Source organism: Stegodyphus dumicola, chromosome 4 (genome assembly GCF_044657685.1).
Source record: "Stegodyphus dumicola isolate Sdum_Otavi_A_Nest chromosome 4, ASM4465768v1".
Classification (NCBI taxonomy): domain Eukaryota; kingdom Metazoa; phylum Arthropoda; class Arachnida; order Araneae; family Eresidae; genus Stegodyphus; species Stegodyphus dumicola.
The window spans coordinates 6,861,009-6,880,942 of record NC_140771.1 but is presented as its reverse complement, the minus strand read 5'-3'; the positions used below and the strand labels follow the sequence as shown (position 1 = coordinate 6,880,942).

Sequence of the window (19,934 nt, the reverse complement as noted above, 5' to 3'; positions counted from 1 at the left end):
TTTGTAAGTTTTGCAAAATCTATACATTATACAGAAGAATGTTTTATTTTGTTTGTTCGGGTTGATATCTGATCAATTATGATAAATTTTTTGCCACATTGAATCGACTAAAATCGAATTTAGGTGAAATATTAAATGGAATTTGAGCTTTTACGACCATTCGATTAGAAACACGAAAATCATTAAAAACTGAGTGCCATTGTTGCTGATATATTGAGAGAGAATTAGCTTATTTTTCTATCGAAATTTTTTATGTGGGTTCCATATTGCATCAGACTGAAAAATGTATGACGATGAATCGTATTTTTTGCATCGTTATTACAGAAGAATTACAACGGTATCGTTCCCTCTGTTGTTAGACGCATTACCCACAATCTAACTTCGAGACTTCCGCTAGTTCCAGTATAAACTAATGCCAGTAAAGTATATAACTTTTGAAAAATTTAATATTCATTTAATACATCCTTCCATTAGATTTGGTTTTGTTTTTGATAAAAGTAATCCAACTGTTGATGTGTTTGATATTTATACAGATGGCTCTGGGGTCGGAGGGAGCGTAGGAGCTGCCTTTGTTGTTTTTTACTGTGGAACTGAGGTGGATTATAGAATGTTTAAGTTGAACATATATAATTTAATTTTCCAGGCAGAAAGTGAAGCGTTCAAACAAGCCTTATTATGAATCAAAAATACCTTGTTTATACCCACGTCTGTAAATATTTACACTGACTGCCTGTCACTTCTCCATGAGCTCTCCCGGCCAGACAATTTTAATCCATTAATTGTCGAAATTAAGAGTCATTTAGAAACTTTGAGTTCATATTTAAATATTTAGCTACATTGGGTTAATTGGTAATAAGTAATAATTGGTAGGTTTTATTGGTAATGAGAGGGCCGACAGCGTGGCCAAGCAGGCGGTCTCAAATGTCAATGCAATGGATATTGAAGTAACACATTCGAAGAGAATTGCTATTCGAAGAATGAAAAAATGTTACGTTAACAAATGGAAAATACAGTGGTTCTCTTCACCTAAAAACAAAGGATTTATGGAACTAATTAAAATCACGAATAAAATGAAATGTATGAACAATATTGATGTTAATCAGGTTTTAACTGTACATGGTAGGTTTCCGTTCTATTTCAACCGATTTAATCTGCAGGAAAATAAATTATGTAATAGTTGTCAGGTTGAGGGTGATGCTAGGCATTTCGTGGTTGATGGTAGTTTAACAGCCCCTATTAGACAGATTTTTAACATTACCGATTTTAATGTAAGTGTTATTAATTTTAAAGTTTTTAAATCCTATTCTATTGCTCTAATGAAGTTTATCAATGAAAATAGGGCGCTGGTAGGAATCTTCTGTTAAAATTGAATTTTGTATTTATATGGGTTTTGAATATCTGTGGTGTTCTATGCTGTGAATTTGTGTTTATGGATTTCTTTTTGTTTGTTTGTTTGTCTGTAATTTTGTGTTAGATGTGCTTACTTATTTTTGATTTAGTATTTTTGTTTGTTGTTTGGAGGTGGCTGGGTTACTGGCTGCTCTCGTTTATGGAGATATGGGGCCCCTTCTTTTGAGCTATGGGGACACTTTTGTGTCCAAGTGGGCTGAAGGAAGCCTCTAATTCTTACAATTCTTACCAGTATAAGTTATCAGGGTAGTTTTAGTCAAAAATATGACTTAAATATTATTTAACAATATTATATTTAATTTTATTTTAATGTTATATAATATTATATAAATTTTAATGTTATTTAAAAAATTCAAAACCTGAGACTGATTGTCCTTAATATGAGTTATAGCTTCCTATAAGCCTCTGCTTAATACGAGTGCAATTGCTAAAATCTTTGCGGAGAAATTATAAAGGGGCTACTTAGTCCACCGCGTCCAACATGAGTCGTTAGTCTGGTCGAGGAAGCCATGTAGCTCGAATATAAGCGGGTCGGAAGCAAACGTGTAAAAATGCAGATTTATTTCCAACATAGATTGAAGATGCTTTCAAAATAATTTTTTCCTTATAATGAGTATTCCACCGACAGAATTTAAGAAACTTACCAGCATGAATGCGAGTAACATCAAATTAATTGGCGCACCTGATCATCCAAGAGGAAAACTAGATACTTTTCGAATACTTGAAAAGCAACTTTCTTTGCGAAAACAAGAAGGGAAGAAGAAATGGACAAATTAATTGAGGTTACATTTCTTCAAAAACAAGGAACTCGGAAACTTTCCTTCGAAAGCTTTTCTTGCATTTTAGCGTTTCGCAAAATAACAATAAAGTAAATAACTTCATGTGACAACATTCTTGTGGTCGTAATTTCCCATTTTGCACTGAGAAGAATTTTATTTGTAAAAGATTTTTTGAATTCCTCACGTGTATGCTTAATAATTATTAAACTACGCTTACCCAACGAACTGATAGTTGTTTGGTAATTCTTCTCAACTGATTCTAAAATTGCGATTTGAAAACAACCTTATCTATACTGTAATTTAGATTTTTCACTGGCCGACCCATTGAACATGATTGATGTTTTTCATTTACGCAGAGGATATCTCATGGTATTAGTAATCTTATTAAAATTTAAAGTAGCGGATCACATTATCTCTAAAATTATAAGCTCAAAATTGCTTATTTCCGTTTATTATTTTATAAATTTATTAGCCCAAAGGAGCGTTAATCCAGAAGGGCTATTATTTGAAACAAAATTATTTAAAATAACTGATTAAAAATATTCTTCAATATTTCTCTAAGATGACAGCTGTTTCTTGAGGAAAAAATAGCTAATTTTTTTAGGCCAAAGGGGCAATTTACCTAGAAGGGCTATTAATTTTGTTTTGGTATTTTGCGTCGGTTCACTATAAACGGCGTTTTATAGTGAATTGTTTCGAATTGTTGCCAGCAAATATTAGATCCCTGCATTATATTTAAAGAAATTAAATAATGAAGAATCCGCATGAATGTATGTATGTTTCTCGCATTGTGCTAAAACAATGACATCAAATTTTGAATAACGTAGTCCTCCACTCGAATCTGGGCATCTGGAAGACGACATTTGGAATTTGTTTTATTACCTAGTTCATATTTTGTAAAGCTTTAACGAATTTTTTTATTTCCCAACTCAACGATTTCAAAGCGAGCAATTGTAACACTGTAGGGGGGGATTATCTCCAGCGCACGAGACTGTGTATCGGAAATTTTAAAGAAAGTTTTTTTTTTTTAATTATTATTATTATTTTCTGATATTGTTGTTCAATTAAATTTTATATGCTTTAAGTGCGAAGAACATGATATTTAATAAACAAAGGTAACACACAAAACGCTTTAAAAAAAGTTTTTTTTGGGCCCAATATAAAATCTGAAAGCTTTCAGATTTTTTTAGTCCAAAGGGACTTTGTCCCTGAATGACTATTGTTTTTGTTTTGCGATTTTACGTTGGTTAACTATAAATGTCCGTTTCGCTTTTCAAACTGTTGCCACCAAATGTTGAAGAAATTAAATAATGAAAAATTTGTACAAATGTATGTATATTTCTCGTATTGTGATAAAACAACACGGAACAGAGAGGCATCGAATTTTGAATGACGTAGTCCTACTGCGAATATGGGCATGTCGAAGCCCAAATTTGAAATTTGGAATTTGTTTTATGATCGATTTCATATTTTGTAAAAATTTAACGAATTTTTGAGGAACAAGCTCAAGGATTTCAAAGGGAGCCATGGCAACGCTGTACAGAAAAAACATTTTTATCTCCAGAGCGTGAGACTAAGTATCGGAAACTCTAAAGATAGGCTCAATTTAAAATTATTTTGCGATATCGCTCTTGAACTGAATTTTATGGTTTAAGTGCGAAGAGCATGATATTTAATAAATAAAGGTAACGGACAAAATATTAAAAAACGTCAATTTGGATGTAATTTAAAATCCGAAACCTTTCAGATCTTTATTTATTTTGTGTGTGTTTTTTCATTTTTATTTTTTTTAACTCACTTTATGAAGGGAAACTTCTCGGACATACTTTTTGCGAAAGGTAGAGACAAGTATTGTTTTTCCAAAATGCAAGTGAAAGAATAATTCTTTCGCAATGAAACTATTAATAACGAATAAAACAAAACAAGCAAAGAAAAAACTTGCTAGATGAAAGTATTCATACAATGTAATTCGGGATATTTACAAATTTTTAAAAATCTTAGCATTGCAATGTTATTCAAATCAATAATATAGTCGTATTTAATTAGGTTATTTAATTACGGCAAAGCCTCGATTGCTATCTGCCTAAGGGGAGGAATGGAATGCCTTCGTGGAGGACTTTCTAAGGGAAACTGGCTCGTATACACGTTACCACGAAAACGTCCATGCAGCCAGCCCGTTTGCGGGATTCGAACCTCAGACTGAACTACCAGTGTTCAGGGACTTTACCGCTCAGCCGCTGGTGGGCTATTTAATTAAGGAGAAATCAGGAAGTTTTAAATACTTTGAGTAACTTTTCTATCACATTATTTATTTATCATATAACTTTTTTCTTGTTAATAGTAAAGAAAGTCAGATCAGGGTATTATATAAAAATTATTCTGTTACATTCAGTTTTTTAAGTTATCATAATTAACAGAAAAAATTATTTGGGAATGGATCGCTGTCATGCCTCGCGCTCGTTCAAACACGAGGTGGGTTCTTCTGTGTAAACTTACCATAGTGGGAAAATAACAGTTGTCCGCTTTGACATTTTCTTCACTAATTTATTACACAAACTGCACTATGGATACACCATACAACGAGTACACTGTAACATAAACTATATACAATATATATATATATACAAGGCGCGCAAAAGAAATTAAAACATATTTCTTTTCTCTACGTTCTCACACGGCATGCTCGCCGGTCCAACTCCCCGTGCCCTCTCCTTCCAGTCTTTCTTCCCCCCACCAGCCTGCCTCGACCGGTTTTTCCGGGGTAAGTCACTTCCGTTCTTCGTCTTTCATCAGGGGAAGGAACTTCACACCTTCCCTCTGGTTTGTAAATATTTACGACTGAGTCGAAAAATTTGAAACCCATATTATTTTGGCACTTACCAGGTAATCCCTCTTTTCCGGGACACAGCACAAGGAATCACAGTAAAATCAGAGAGCAAAAAAAAAAGGGTCATGCTACAGTTATAAACACTAACACAAAAAAGAACACTTAAAACACATAAACATAAAAACTGCACATGTCCAAATTTCTACAGCGATACAAACAAAACATTGCAATATCAACTCACTGACACTTCTTTAAGGAATAATTCATTTACTAATATACCCTAATAACACAATCTTTTCTAGAGTAACCACAATAATACAAAAAAAATAATAAATGAAAATTACAATATCTATATACTTTTTGCCATACTAGCATTGAACATTATCCTTTCTAGTGTTACAATAATAAACAAACACACACACAAAAAAAAATATATGATACCAACATAAGTTTCTTTTTTTTTTTTCCAATTTAGTTCAGATTATTGGTCACTTAAACATTCGTGAGGGATCCTCGACAATGCGTCTGTATCGGAGTTTTTAGCTCCTGGTTTATGCATTACAGTGACTTGGAAGCGGGATAGAGCTAATGCCCATCTCTGTAATCTAGCATTCCGGGGTATCCCTTCGGTTAAGTACTTTAATGGGTTTCTTTGAATAGGCGCGTGCTGCACCTCCCCAAATTCTGTGTCAGCCTCATAGATTATCCCTACTGCATTTATAGGCTGTATATATTTCCGTAACTTATTTTGATGCAAATGTCTAACAGATTCATCTGGCAATGCAATTTTACCAAATATGAATGTGGAGACTTTTTCGCAACTATTTCTCCAGGTCCTGTCCATTTCGAGCAAAGTTTATTTGTTGACGTTGGTATCAGTACTACTACCTCATCTCCTATCTCGAATTCATTTTCCTTAGACCTCAAATTATGATGATGAACATATTTCTGCTGTTTAGCTTCCGAATTTTCTTTAGCGAATTTCTCTGCCTCCTGTAACCTATTTCGAAGAGAAATTAAATATTCAGTAACTGATTCCCCAACTCCTTGTGGTAATACCGTCTCATCTACCCAACTTGATTTAAGTATCGCCAGTGGCCCCACTGGCACCCGACCATACATCAGCAAAAATGGTGAGACTCCGGTAGTTGAATTCGGTATCTCCCTATAAGCCCATAACAAATATGGTAACTGCTTATCCCAGTTTCTTCCTTGAGTATTTATCGCGTGATGCAACATTGACTTCATTGTTCCTATCCACCTTTCCACTAGCCCGTTTGACTGCGGATACCCTGGCGTAGAAAATTTTGGCGAGGCCCCTAACCTAGTTAAAAATTCTTGTGTTAGCCTAGCCTTAAAGTTCGTTCCGTTATCCATGGCTATCATTCTCGGAACTCCTGTTCGCATGAAAATATCAATGAAAGCGTCACATGTAGCTTTCGCTGTTATCGCCTTTAGTGGAATTGCCTCCGGCCATCTGCTATGTTGATCAACAACACATAACACATACTGGTGCCCTCTTGAAGATTTCGGCTCAATCGGCCCTAAAACGTCCGCATTAACCACTTGAAATGGAAGTTCTGGCCTCCCTACTGCTGTAATTGGAGCCCTATCCTTCACTTTAACTTTCCTTCGTAGCTGGCATTCCTTGCAAGCTTCGCACCACTTCCGCACCTCCTTTGACAATCCTTCCCACCAAAACGACATTTTAATCCTTTTCGCCGTCTTCTTTGCTGCGAAGTGCCCCCCTTGTAAGCTTTCGTGAGCCAACTTCACAATTTCTTTCCTGCGGCTTTGAGGAACAACTAACTGACTACATCGCTGCCCATTGACACTTCCCGTATGGTACAAAATTCCTGACTCCAGCCAATACCCATTCTTGTTATTACGTGCATCCATGAACGCGCTTTTCAGCGAAATACATTCCGCTTGCTCCTGTCTAAAACGTTGAGTTTGCGATAAGGGTGGGTTATCAGCTGACACTTGCTCACTGCCTCCCACTTCTACTTCCCCCTCATCTTTACTCCTTACCAACGGTGTAGTACGAGCTATTTCCGTTTCACCTTCGACCTCGTGACTGGCTTTTTCTGTCGATTCCTTTCCGTCCAAGTTACTAGATACCTGACCAACTCCCAATACTAGTTTTTCTTCCTTATTTTCTCCCCAATAAATATCTCCTTGTTCCCTGAGAAGTCTAAAATCTCGAGGTGTCACCAGCGCCTCCTCGTTCAAATTATGCACTACTGCTGCATGAACGTTTACATAAGGCTGTACCTCCTCTTCTCCTGACCAGATACTGATAGGTACTGTAACTAATTGGGCTTTTACCTGGGGTCCCACGGCGGGTTGTAACCATATCTTCCCTCCAGACTCCAAATATTTCTGTGAAACTACCGATTTCCGGATTACAGTAACTTCTGCTCCGCTATCAATCACTCCTTTGAATCTAGCGTTGCCTATCTGCAGTTCTATCCTAAGTAATTCCCCACTTGCCCTAGTTAATGGAATTTCTTCTGCATAGTTAGCTAACTTCAACCCTACGCATATTTTATTTAATCCCTTTGCTTCCACCTCATCCGTATCCTCTTTTTCGCTTCCTCTCTTGGGTTTCGCTATCAGGTTTATCGCTGGACAAAAACGCTTTATGTGTCCTTCACCCTGACACTGAAAACATTTTAGAACTTTCTTATTTGCCTGCATCATTCCTTGAGGTTCTAAAGTTTTTACCCCTTTGTACTTCTCCTTATCAACCCTGTAATCAGAACTGAAATTCCCCTTACTCTTATTTGGTCGTCCTAATTTTTCCCCTTGTCTTATCGGTTCCTGTTTTGGTCCCACTTTATTTACTTCCTGAGCACTCGTATTGTAATTTCTAGGCATTGCTGCAACGTAATTATCCAAATCATTTGCAAGCTCTGACGGAGATAACCAGTTTTCTACCTCTTTTAACAGTATATGCGCCTTAACATTAGCGGGTAATTGATCTTTTACTTGATCGACAATCAATAGTTCTCTTAATTTATCAAAAGTCTTAACTTTTCTGGATTCTAAGTAGAAATCAAGTGCTGCCTCAACCCTCGCTATGTGCTGAGTATACGTTTCCTCATATCTTTTTACACATTTTTCTAAATTCTTTTTATGTTGCAATGGTGTAATCTGGAATTCTTTTAATACTGTATCTTTAATCTTAATATAACTATCCAAATCCCTTTCACCCAGAGTTGAAATCAAACTTTTAACTTTAGTTTTTAAACTCTGCAAAATAATTTTCCCCTTATGTTCTTCAGGAATTTTATAGAGATTAAACATCATTTCCGCATGATGGAAAAAGAACGGCCATTCCTCAGCTTTAGATGGCGGGTCAATCATAACTCCTTTCATTATTTTTAAATGTTTCAAGAAATCATTTCCCTTGCTCTCAGCATCTGAAACCTCTTCATCCTCTGAGCCTGATTTATTTCCTCCTTTATCTATTTTCCTACTCTGAATTTCTAATTCTTTAATTTTTATCTCGTGTTCTCTCTCTAATTGTTTTTCCCGAAATTCCATCTCTTTTAATCGGTTTTTAGCCGCATCTGCCTCTAACTTACACCTTTCTAGCTGCAGCTCCATTTCCTTTAACTTAATTTGAGCCTGCATGTTCTTAATAATTTCATCAGATTCTTCTGACACCCTATTTCTCCTTTTAGGACCCATATTAACTTCTGGTATTTCTTTTCACAGCTTTACCCATACAACACATAAATAACACTTAATTTTACAGGCAAACATACATATTTCACTACTACTGAATACTACCATTATTCATTTAGCAAACATTATCATTAGTGAACACAATCATGAATACCTTTCTCATATTACTATTAACATATATTTCACCATATATTGTTAACACATAGATACCAAAAATTATATTAGCTTTTGAATTAGTACAAAAAAATAGTTTTGAATACTTTGGCCTTACGCCGTAATACCTGGAAATATTCTGGAAACCGTAATATTCTGGAAATGAAACAAACATTTACTTATTGTTCTCAAATCATTAAACTAATTAATTTTTAATCAACCTATTAACTTTAATGACTAAAACATTTTGCCAAAACACGGCAACAACAAAAATAGATAATTTCTACCTTAATTAGTAACATGAGCACACAATTAAACGTTTCGAAATTACTGCTGACATATTTTTGAACTATTTTAACATTCATTTAGCATACATTATCTCCTTAATAACAAAATTAATCATAATTCCTTATTTGCATATAAAATATACTTTCTAAGTGTCTACTGGCTTTAACGCCTGGCATTCTCATCATGTTATTAACCGACATTAACACAATTTGAATTTTCTCCGTTACTATAGTAATTATAGGGAGGGAGCTCTCTTCATTTATATATTGTGCTTCCCAAGAAATTAAGAGGGACTTACCTTTGATCCCGATAGTAGAAAATGACGAGTTGTGCTCAATTCTGTACAATTTCCTCATCGCGCTGCATAACCCTTCACTTAATAATATCACCACGGTAATACTGATGATCACTTTTACCATCCACTGTTTCAACACTGCACGAACATTTCAATTAATAATATCACCACGGTAATACGGATGATCACTTTTACCAGCCACTGTTTCAACACTGCACGAACTTTTCAATTAATAATATCACCACAGTAATACTGATGATCACTTTTACCAGCCACTGTTTCAACACTGCACGAACATTTCAATTAATAATATCACCACGGTAATACTGATGATCACTTTTCACACGACGAGGTTTCATACACCCTTTCGTTTATTTGCACGTGTAGGCTTACGCGTGCCACTTTCCGTCTTTCATGACCATCTTTTGTCATCTTCCTTGCTTTCGTGACTTATTTCTTTCATTTAAACCACGTTCACTCAAATCACTTTTTACGATCTTACTTCCTTCGTATTTTTGGTGATTTCTTTTTTCCCACTATCCTGTACGACTGCGACATTTGTCATGCCTCGCGCTCGTTCAAACACGAGGTGGGTTTTTCTGTGTAAACTTACCATAGTGGGAAAATAACAGTTGTCCGCTTTGACATTTTCTTCACTAATTTATTACACAAACTGCACTATGGATACACCATACAACGAGTACACTGTAACATAAACTATATACAATATATATATATACAAGGCGCGCAAAAGAAATTAAAACATATTTCTTTTCTCTACGTTCTCACACGGCATGCTCGCCGGTCCAACTCCCCGTGCCCTCTCCTTCCAGTCTTTCTTCCCCCCACCAGCCTGCCTCGACCGGTTTTTCCGGGGTAAGTCACTTCCGTTCTTCGTCTTTCATCAGGGGAAGGAACTTCACAATCGCTGTCTCACCTTTTAAATGTAGATTTAAAAGACGTTTATCAGTTTGCGAGCAAGACCTCAATACGACGTTTGCTAAAGGCTTGCCAAATAATCCGTGACCAGTGTATTAATTACCACGTAAATGCGTAATATTTATTCACAGCAACGTCCTTCTAAAATATCTTTCTAAAATTAGACGATTTTCAGAATTCTTCGAATTCTGGCCTCAATTTTTATGTACTGAATTTCATTCTTGCTTCTTTCTGTCTTATTAAATTAGTTCATGACGACAAGGAACTGCTGTAAAGCACTGTAAAAAAAAATCTGTAAGGTTACTAAGAAAACTCATGGAAACTGGGATGCCATGGGTTACTTGAGTAACAGCAACAGGTGTTTTCTTTGTAACTTTACAAGAGTTTTGTCTGCAATGGTTACAGATCTTTTTCTTGTAATATCACAGCATATAGTTATGTAAGTAGAACATATTTTTCTCATGTAAAATCCCAAACGATATATCTGTAATGGTTACAGATTATTTGGGTGTAACATTACAGCAAATAATTATGTAAAAAGAACATGTTTTTCTCATGTAAAATCCCAAACGATATATCTGTAATGTTTGCAGATTATTTGCGTGTAATACTACATCAAATAATTATGTAAAAAGAACATGTTTTTCTCATGTAAGATCTCAACAGATATATCTGTAACCGTTACAGGTTATTTGCTTGTATTATTACAGCACGTTATTATGTGAGTAGAAGATACTTTTCTTACGTAAAATTCCAATGGTTGTATCTGTAAAGGTTTCAGATTATTTCCTTCTAATATCTCATTAAGTAATTATATGTGTGTAGAATATATTTTTCATAGATGAAATACTAAAGGATATGTCTATAAAAGTAATAGATTTTTGGTCTAAAATAATGCTTATTATAATAAAATGCATTGAAATGCATATAAAGCAATGATATCTGTAGGTATATATATCATTTTGATTAATAATCGATTTGAGCTTAATTTGATAATTAAGTTCAAATTGATATGCTACTCCTTACATTAAATTACATGTATATCCTTTACATAAAATAATGGAAAGTCATCTGGAATTTATATTTGGCCTGTAAAATAGCTGAAAAAAAAAACAGTATGCTTTATTTGCATGTTTTAGTGTCAATTATTAAGATATGTTCTAGAACTTTCTTTTTAGTAATTTTAGCTAAAATAGACACATGTTCCTTTAGATTTAACTTATATGAGTAAACGTGTTGCATGTTGATATGATCATATTATTACAATAAAAGACATTTTGTGAAATATTTCTATGAAGAACTCAGAACAGCTGTTCTTCATGTTTCAAAAATATTATATTCTCTCCTTCTAAAAAATGACATTTTCAGTAAATTAAAGAATTCAACATAGCAATGAACTTTATTTTGTTACTACAAGGAATTCAAAATTTTGTTCATAAGCTTGAATTACAACGTCCAACTAACCTTTTTATTCTTATCTGCACTCAGTGTTTGACAACAGTGTGCTATTGTTTGAAGTAATAGATGGCAACTGCATAACGTTTTTACCCTACCTTCAAATAATTTCCTTTGAATTAACAGATAGAAGTCTTTCATTAAAAACCTAATATCATGCTTTTTGAATAAGCATAAAACTTCACCAACTGACCTTTATTTTTAAAGCCTTGCTTCCATTAAAATTCTTGATGCTTAATACAATTATGCCTTTAACAAATTTGTTTCAAAAATTAATACTTCAGTTTAGCTTAAAATTTAATGTATTTTAATTTTACCTATAATTTTTTACAAACGTGATATGTAATAAAACTCTAAGCTTAATAATTACCATTTAGAAAATGATACTAAAATGTATTCTTAGTTATTATAAATTTCGAGATTTGCATACAAAATTGTGAAATATACATGTGACAACAGAAAACAAACTTTATGCTCTCTCTATATATATATATTACAGCATGTTAATTAAGAAGTGTATTGAATTTATAATTTTATTGTGAAACATTATGAAGCAAATAATATGCTAATTAAAATACAGAAGTAAAAATAATTTATTACTTAATTCATAAACTTTACATAAAACCTTAAAAAAAGAATTAATTAAAAAATAACAATATAACATTTCATAAAAATTCGTTTCGACTGCTTGGAAAAAATGAATGGTTTTTCCCCTTCTTTGTAAACCATGTCTCCTAAATAAAGAAAAAAACATTTCTTTTAAAATCATAATCATGCTCTTAAAAAGCTAATAAAAATTATTTTAATAGATGTTTTAAACATGTGCTTATATAACACTTTTAATCATATTTCTTTATAATAACTTAAGTAATCAGGAATAGCTTAAATACTTTAAAAAATTGCATTACAGTGAACCGTCTCATTACTACAAGCTACCTCAGTCAATCCCTTTTTAAATTTAACCAGCATTCCTCGTAAAATAACTAATTAGTAAACATAACTTCTATAAGATGCCCAATATCATTAAAGATCAAAATCTTCAGGAATCACGCATAGCTAGCTTAGAGAAGGGTTGTTGTACAAAAACAGCCAATATGTAAATCTTTCATAAATGAAGCCACCATAGTTATTAAATATAATATACAGTATACTTATATTCAGAATTCAGAACTTGAATAAATTTCTCGAACTGTTTTAGCATTCGAAAAATATTATATTTATTACTTTAAATTTCTAAAACAATATTACATATTGGTCCAAATGAATCACTGGGACTCGGACAACATTTTCCCCAAGCTTTCTTTTAGCAACAGGATTATGAAATTGTTTTAATGATTTACGTAATGTTTGTCTTCCTTAAGGCGCTCACAAAACAAGTTACCCTAAATTTTTTCGTCTGCATAGTGGTTGTTTTCATCTTACTAACTGATTTGCTAGTGGATTTTGGGTGCATGGCCTATTATTTATGAAACAATAATAGTGAACAGCTTCAAGAAAATGGGGATATCTAATGCTCTTGATGCTATATTCCCACTTATTTTTACTAATTTTATCTTCCGAAAATTGAGAGGGAAAAATTAAACGAATAATTTAATTTCCAAAGGACACAGTCACAGTAGGAATATAACAAATGAAAAGTAATCATGTATAAACTACTACTATCACAATATTATTTCTTTAAAAGAAACCTCTATTTCAATAAGAATACACATAATTGCAACATCTAATAAGTTATCTCATTTCTTTATAATTTGAATTTCTCTCATTCTCATTGTTGTTCTTGCAATTCCTTAAGCCTCAGATCATACATAAATAATTAGAGAAGATGAATATGCAGCTGATATGGCAAAATTGCACAGTGAATGGCAGTTGGTATTTCCTTTCACTATCATAGATCATTTTTTGTATTAGGCTGACATAATATTCAACAGTTAGAAGAGAAAGATTCAACGGGGCCTTTAGTGTACAAAAGTTTGCCTTTGTTAGTATGACGAAAACAATCAGTATGTCGATAAATCCATTTTAAAATCTTGGGATATTCATTTTCTAAATGCATTAAAAGGGGGAAAATTATGCAAATATTTTTTTTAATTTTCAAAATCTGGTTCTAAAGCTGGGTGGGATGGAATATGCAACGCAATACGGTAATTCTGAAGATCATTGCTCGTGGTAGTACAAACTGAGTGGTGATTACATGCTGTAGAAGACGGCACAAATTGCAGTTCCAGATGCATTAAATGCTTTGAGGTCTAGGGAATAGCATTGGGCAATAATAAGAATGAAATTCAAGGTATAGGGAAGTAGGAATGAAGATTATTATTATCAGATACTGAAATGTTAATGTTACTAAACATTCTTATTGGAATGTAGGTTTCTTTTATATAATAATACTATGATAGTTACCAGTAGTTCATTCATGAATTTTTGATTGGTTATGGTCTTACTGTAATCACATCCTTCAAAATTAAATTATTGCTTAATTTCCCCCTTGATTTTCATACTATAATATTAGTAAAAAGGAGGAAAAAAGTCTGCAAGTAAACATAACTCCTCTCTATATATCATTATGTCAATAAATCCATTTTAAAATCTTGGGATATTCATTTCCTAAATGCATTAAAAGGGGGATAATTATGCAAATATTTTATTTTTTTTAATTTTCGTGGGCAACTAAGCAAAACAAATGTGACTTTTTCTTCTTTAAAAATTTGTGTTAATAAATAGTATGAGAATTAAGTTCATTTTAAAGATTTATGACACATGAAATATACATGATCAAAATAAATTAGAAAATTAAGTTCAAATAAATTTTAAGTTAAATTACTTGTTTAAGTTGCAATACTTCAGTTTGATCTATAATCCGGACCTCAAAGCTACAAACTTTCTGCGCATGCGTCGCGTTGAGGCATGCGCGTAAGACCTTTACGGCTGCGAATATGCTTGTGCGCATGCGCATAATACGTTTACACATGTGCGTTTAATGTATAACGGATGGTATAAGCTAAGCTAAAATTATCTAATTCAGTTAATGTTACAGATTGCGTTGTTCCTTAATCTTCGAACTGGATCCGGCTTATTATTTTTTGAAGACTGTTAGAGCAATTTTATAAAAGTAAGCTTGAACTTTCAATTATGTCAAATAGAATTTCCGATATATATTTACTAATATGTAAAGGATCTATAAAGCGAAAGTACGTTTCGAAGTCCATTAAACAAAAAGTGGAATTGCTGCAAAAAAATGGATAAAGGCATAATCCTTTGTTTATCTAACCATTTAGAAATCTGCTGTTTATCAATTTCACGCTACTCTGCGGCGGGGAGGGAAAACGCCGCGGCGCGCAATGTATTGGATGTTCATCTGTCAGCAATCCTTTATCTTCAGGGCAGATGTTTTTATTTTATTTGGCTTATAATTCCTTACTAAATGTAGTATTTCATCTCGATGTACTCCGTCTTGTTTATGATTTAAATCAAATTCCTCGTCAATATAATTCGCTTCCGATAGTGAAGAAAGTGATACAGAGGTTATTGAAAACGAAAACATTTCGATTGACAAATTAGTCGGCATTCTCGACACAGCAATTATAGGACTTCAACAGCGTAACTTTGTAAACGAAGCATAAAACGAAGCAACTTAAACAACTTACATTGAAAGAAATGTTTAATAAAGTAAAGAAATAAATATTAAGCTTTTTTTTTGATACCCTTTAGATCATAATTGTTCTTTATTTCATAAATTACGGTTTCATATTTTTAATTTTATAATTTCTGCATGTCATCTTACCAGATTTAAACTGATGATCTGTAATCCGGAAAAATCGATAATCCGGAATCGCCGATGTCCCGACGAGTCCGGATTAACGACTTTTGACTGTACTAAGAAAACCAAACATCATATTCCCATTCTGCACAGTATAAAAATTCTTCTGCAAAACTGCAAAAATTACCAACACTTTGGCTTATTTGATAACTTTCAAATTCACTCCTTTGTTTGCAATTAGAATTTATATCTTTAATTTTCCACAGAAATTTGTTTTTGATTTTAAAAAATTTCACTGACACAACTTCATTCACTTCAGCATATATTAATAGATGCAGAATGTTTTTGTACCTTACATAATTTTAAATCTTATGTAACCTAACGTAATTAATAACAAAATCAAAACGTAGATCAGAAACTGCATAAAATTTAATAAATAATTTCTACTAGTGTCACACGAAATGCTATGAAATTAATCAATAAAATGAGATAAAATATATAGAATTAATATTCCACATGTGTGAAGCTGGAAGTTTTACGTTAAATACTTTTTTTTTTTTTAATTAAGTATTTTTAAAAATGACCCCTTAGAGCATGGGACCTTTCGTAATTAGAACTTGCAAATCCACTTCGCTAGTCTTTCATAACATTGCTTTTCTTTTATTAACAAGAAATATTGCATTCAGTTATTTAATTTAAGATTTCCAAAAATAATGCTACTGAAAGGCATGAATACTTACTTAAATTTGAAATTAATTTAGTTGACTTAAAATAATATTTAAAAAAATAAATCTTCATATATACGTCTAACAATCAGACCTTATTAATTTTCTTTTATTTGAACAATATCTGAATTCTGCATTAGTTTGGACTAGTAAATCATTGGACAATTAAATACCAAGCTATAAGAGAACTAATGTAGTATACAAATGCACTGAATTTTATTTCCTGCATTAAATTTCAAAGAAAGTAAAATTTTCTGCATATTTGCATCATTTGGATTGATAGAATATGGCAAAGCATGCAAAGGCTATCAGTCTAAAGGGAAGTATATATTCATGAACGGCTTTGTAAGGAAAAGTAACTTGCATTTCCATTTATTCATGTGTGAGTATATATATATATTTACAATTGTTAATGCTAAAATCAATGCTTTATTAAAAATTTATTATTATTTTATTTTTAATACTAACATACAGATACAGAATTGTTTTAAATTCCAATAAACAATCATAATTTATTTTTAAGAAAACTTATTTTATAATTTATATATTATATTACATGAATAAGAGAAACATTTGTCAAGAAATATATTAAACTTGTATTAGCAGATTCATGCTATCCTAGTAACAAGACTATCATACTTCAAAACTGTATTAAAATTGGGCAAAACAAAATCAACATAAATTCTACATTAAATGTTTAAAAACTTATAAGTATGAAATGGTAGTTATATATACAATATAATAAATTTTGTAATTTATAAAATAGTAATGGAATATTTTTGGAAATAATGTACAAAATTTTAGTTTTCTTTTAGAACTAGTTTAACGAATTTTTAGAAAAATATTTTAGGTCATTTCCATCTTTTCCCTGTTGATATTGGTATATTAAAATATATGGAATAATTAAGTTGCATCTAGTTAGTAAACCAAAACATTACGAAAAGTATGATGCGACATATTTTTAATCAATATAATTATTTCATTTTGGAATTATAACATATTCGTAAGAAATCAATACCATTGAAAAAATAATATTATTACACTAAAGAATAAACGAGATTCTCGACCGCATTGTTCAAGTTTTTGTAATTTTACTTCATAACACACTCGTATATAAACATATTAGACTGAATTATAAACCAAGTATAATTAATTAGGTAATCCTAGAAAAAGAATAAACTAAACCTAGTAAGCAAAAAATATATACATTACATTCAGAATTCTAAATGTTTACATAAACTTTTCTCGCAAGGCCTGCCGGGAAAAAGATGTCAAACGTTCTTTGGTCAGACAATTGCAAACGAACGCTAACATGATTAATTTTGTTTTCAACAACCACATTACCGTTTCAATTAAATACCACAACAGTGATTAAATTTTGGAATAATTCGTTATAAATAATACGGACAATTTAAGGCGTAATTTATCGGATGCACAATGACAAAATACTACTACTAGATCTGCATTTGGAATAAATATTCTGCACTCTTTCAACTCATTAGACATTACGAACACTGATATTAATTAATCGCAAAGCTTAAACGTTTAAATACTTACTCACTACATATAACAGTGCAAAGTGCATGAGAATAATCTGCATAAAATGAACAAAAAATATTTCAAACGTAATTATAAACATTTTCTTACTTACCTGCGCTATACAACCAACATGCATTCAGCCATGTTTTTTTCTGCAACTAACTTTCAAACTTTTCTTCTGATTGGCTGATTTCCAGTCAGTCACGTGATTCTTCCGCGCGGCTACTGAAACATTATCTGTAATGTTACAGACAAATTAGCTGTACCAGCCACAGTTTGCTTTCAACCTGTTACCATTACAGGAAATTCTTGTGTAACTTTTTGATTTCTGTAACTTTACAAAACTTTTGCCTGTAAAGAGCGAACTTTTTTTTTACAGTGAGGTATGAAAAAACACTGACTGGAAACAAATATGTCACTAACTTTATCTAACGATTAAAATGTATTAAAGAAAATAAATTCGTGCAAATTAAGATGCTCTACATGCTCGTAATGCTAGATTCTCGTTCCGACGGTTTATTAGGTGAGAATTCGGAAAAAAAAAAAAGCAATTTTTGAAAGTTTGGAAAATTAAAAAATTAGAATTGAATAGAAACTGCCGCTGCATTTTACATACTTTGCTTACTTATCTGCAGTAGTTTAACTATTAAATCGTGCATATTCTTATTTTTCCTCAAAAAAACATAAGGTATTTCTCCCGCCTTCTTAGCGAGCCTTCGTGGTGCAGTGGTCTGCACGCTCGGCGTGTAATTGAGAGGTCCGCGGTTCGAATCCCGGAGAAGGCGTTGCTAATTTTTCATCTCTCCGGCTTTCAAATAATCCTAATGTCTCTGCAGTGGCGCCCAAACTAAAAGGATGTTCGATGATGATTTTCCTCACCCAGGATTTGGCGATTGGGTCCCAAAGAACCCCAGTCGTCCTTTAAAAGGGGGAGTATATAAGGTATTTCTCCCACCTTCTTAGCGAGCCTTCGCGGTGTAGTGGTCTGCACGCTCAGCGCGTAATTTATAGGTCCACGATTGCCGGTCGAAGGAGTTGCTAATTTTTCATTCCAAAAACATACCTAATGTCTCTACAACTGAAAGCTCGATGTTGAACATGTTATAACTTTTCTTCGTTGGTCGTAACAATAACAGTAATAACTTTCTCAAGCCCGCTAAAACCTGATGAAGTCACACATATTTATAATTAAGATAGCTATAAACAAAAGAAAATTGTGTTCAGAATATCTTGCAATCGTTATCATAGATAATTATTCCAAAGGGTCTTTGTCCCTGAGGGACTATTGTTTTCGTTTTGCGATTTTGTGTCGAATCACTCCGAATGTCCGTTTCACTTTTCAAACTGTTGCCACCCAATATTATCGCTCTGTATTATATTTGAAGAAATTAAATAATGAAGAATCTGCATAAATATATGTACGTTTCTCGCATTGTATTTAAAAAAAAAAAAACGGTACCTAGAGCCATCCAATTTTGAATGACGTAATCCAACTGCGAATATAAGCATCTGGAAGCCCAAATTTGAAATTTGGAATTTGTTTTATTATCGATTTCATAGTTTGTAAAACTTTAACGAAATTTTAATTAACAAACTCAATGATTTCAAAGCGAGCCATGGCAACGTTGTAAAGAAAAAACCTTTTTGTCTGCAGCGCGCGAGACTGTGTATCTGAAATTCTAAAGAGGTGCTTATTTAAAAAAATGTTTGCGATATTGCTGTCGAACTGAATTTTATGGTTTCAGTGCGAAAAACATGATATTTAATAAATAAAGGTAACGCAAAGAAAATGTTAAAAAAACGCCCCTTTGGACGTAATTTAAAATCTGAAACCTTTCAGAATTTCTTATTATTAATATTTAATTCTGGTTTTATTCTGGTTTAACAGTTTAGGTATTCTCTTTTTACATCTACATGGAGTATCGCATCACCTGATTTTACCATGCTGCTACTCAAAAGCTTCGAGGTGACGTATGATAAACAGATGTCATAAGGGAGATGACGAAACATGTACGGCGTTTGCTCTTATTTTTTTTTTTTTTTTTTAGTTCAAGGACGTTTCTGATAGTAT

General features: G+C 32.7%; 1 protein-coding gene across 2 annotated transcripts in view; it reads right to left on the bottom strand.

Annotated features, from left to right (window-relative positions):
* LOC118189793 (claudin domain-containing protein 1-like) overlaps nucleotides 1-19,934 on the bottom strand; it is a 101,714-nt gene that overhangs the window by 37,175 nt on the left and 44,605 nt on the right. Inside the window, exon 1 of one of the 2 annotated variants that reach the window (XM_085814504.1) lies at nucleotides 9,449-10,265. The exons of the other annotated variant lie outside the window; for it this stretch is intronic. Coding sequence (XP_085670630.1) covers nucleotides 9,449-9,569 — 121 coding nt within the window. The 5' untranslated portion in view covers nucleotides 9,570-10,265. Of the gene's footprint in view, nucleotides 1-9,448; nucleotides 10,266-19,934 lie in introns of those variants that run through there. 2 annotated transcript variants of the gene reach the window in all.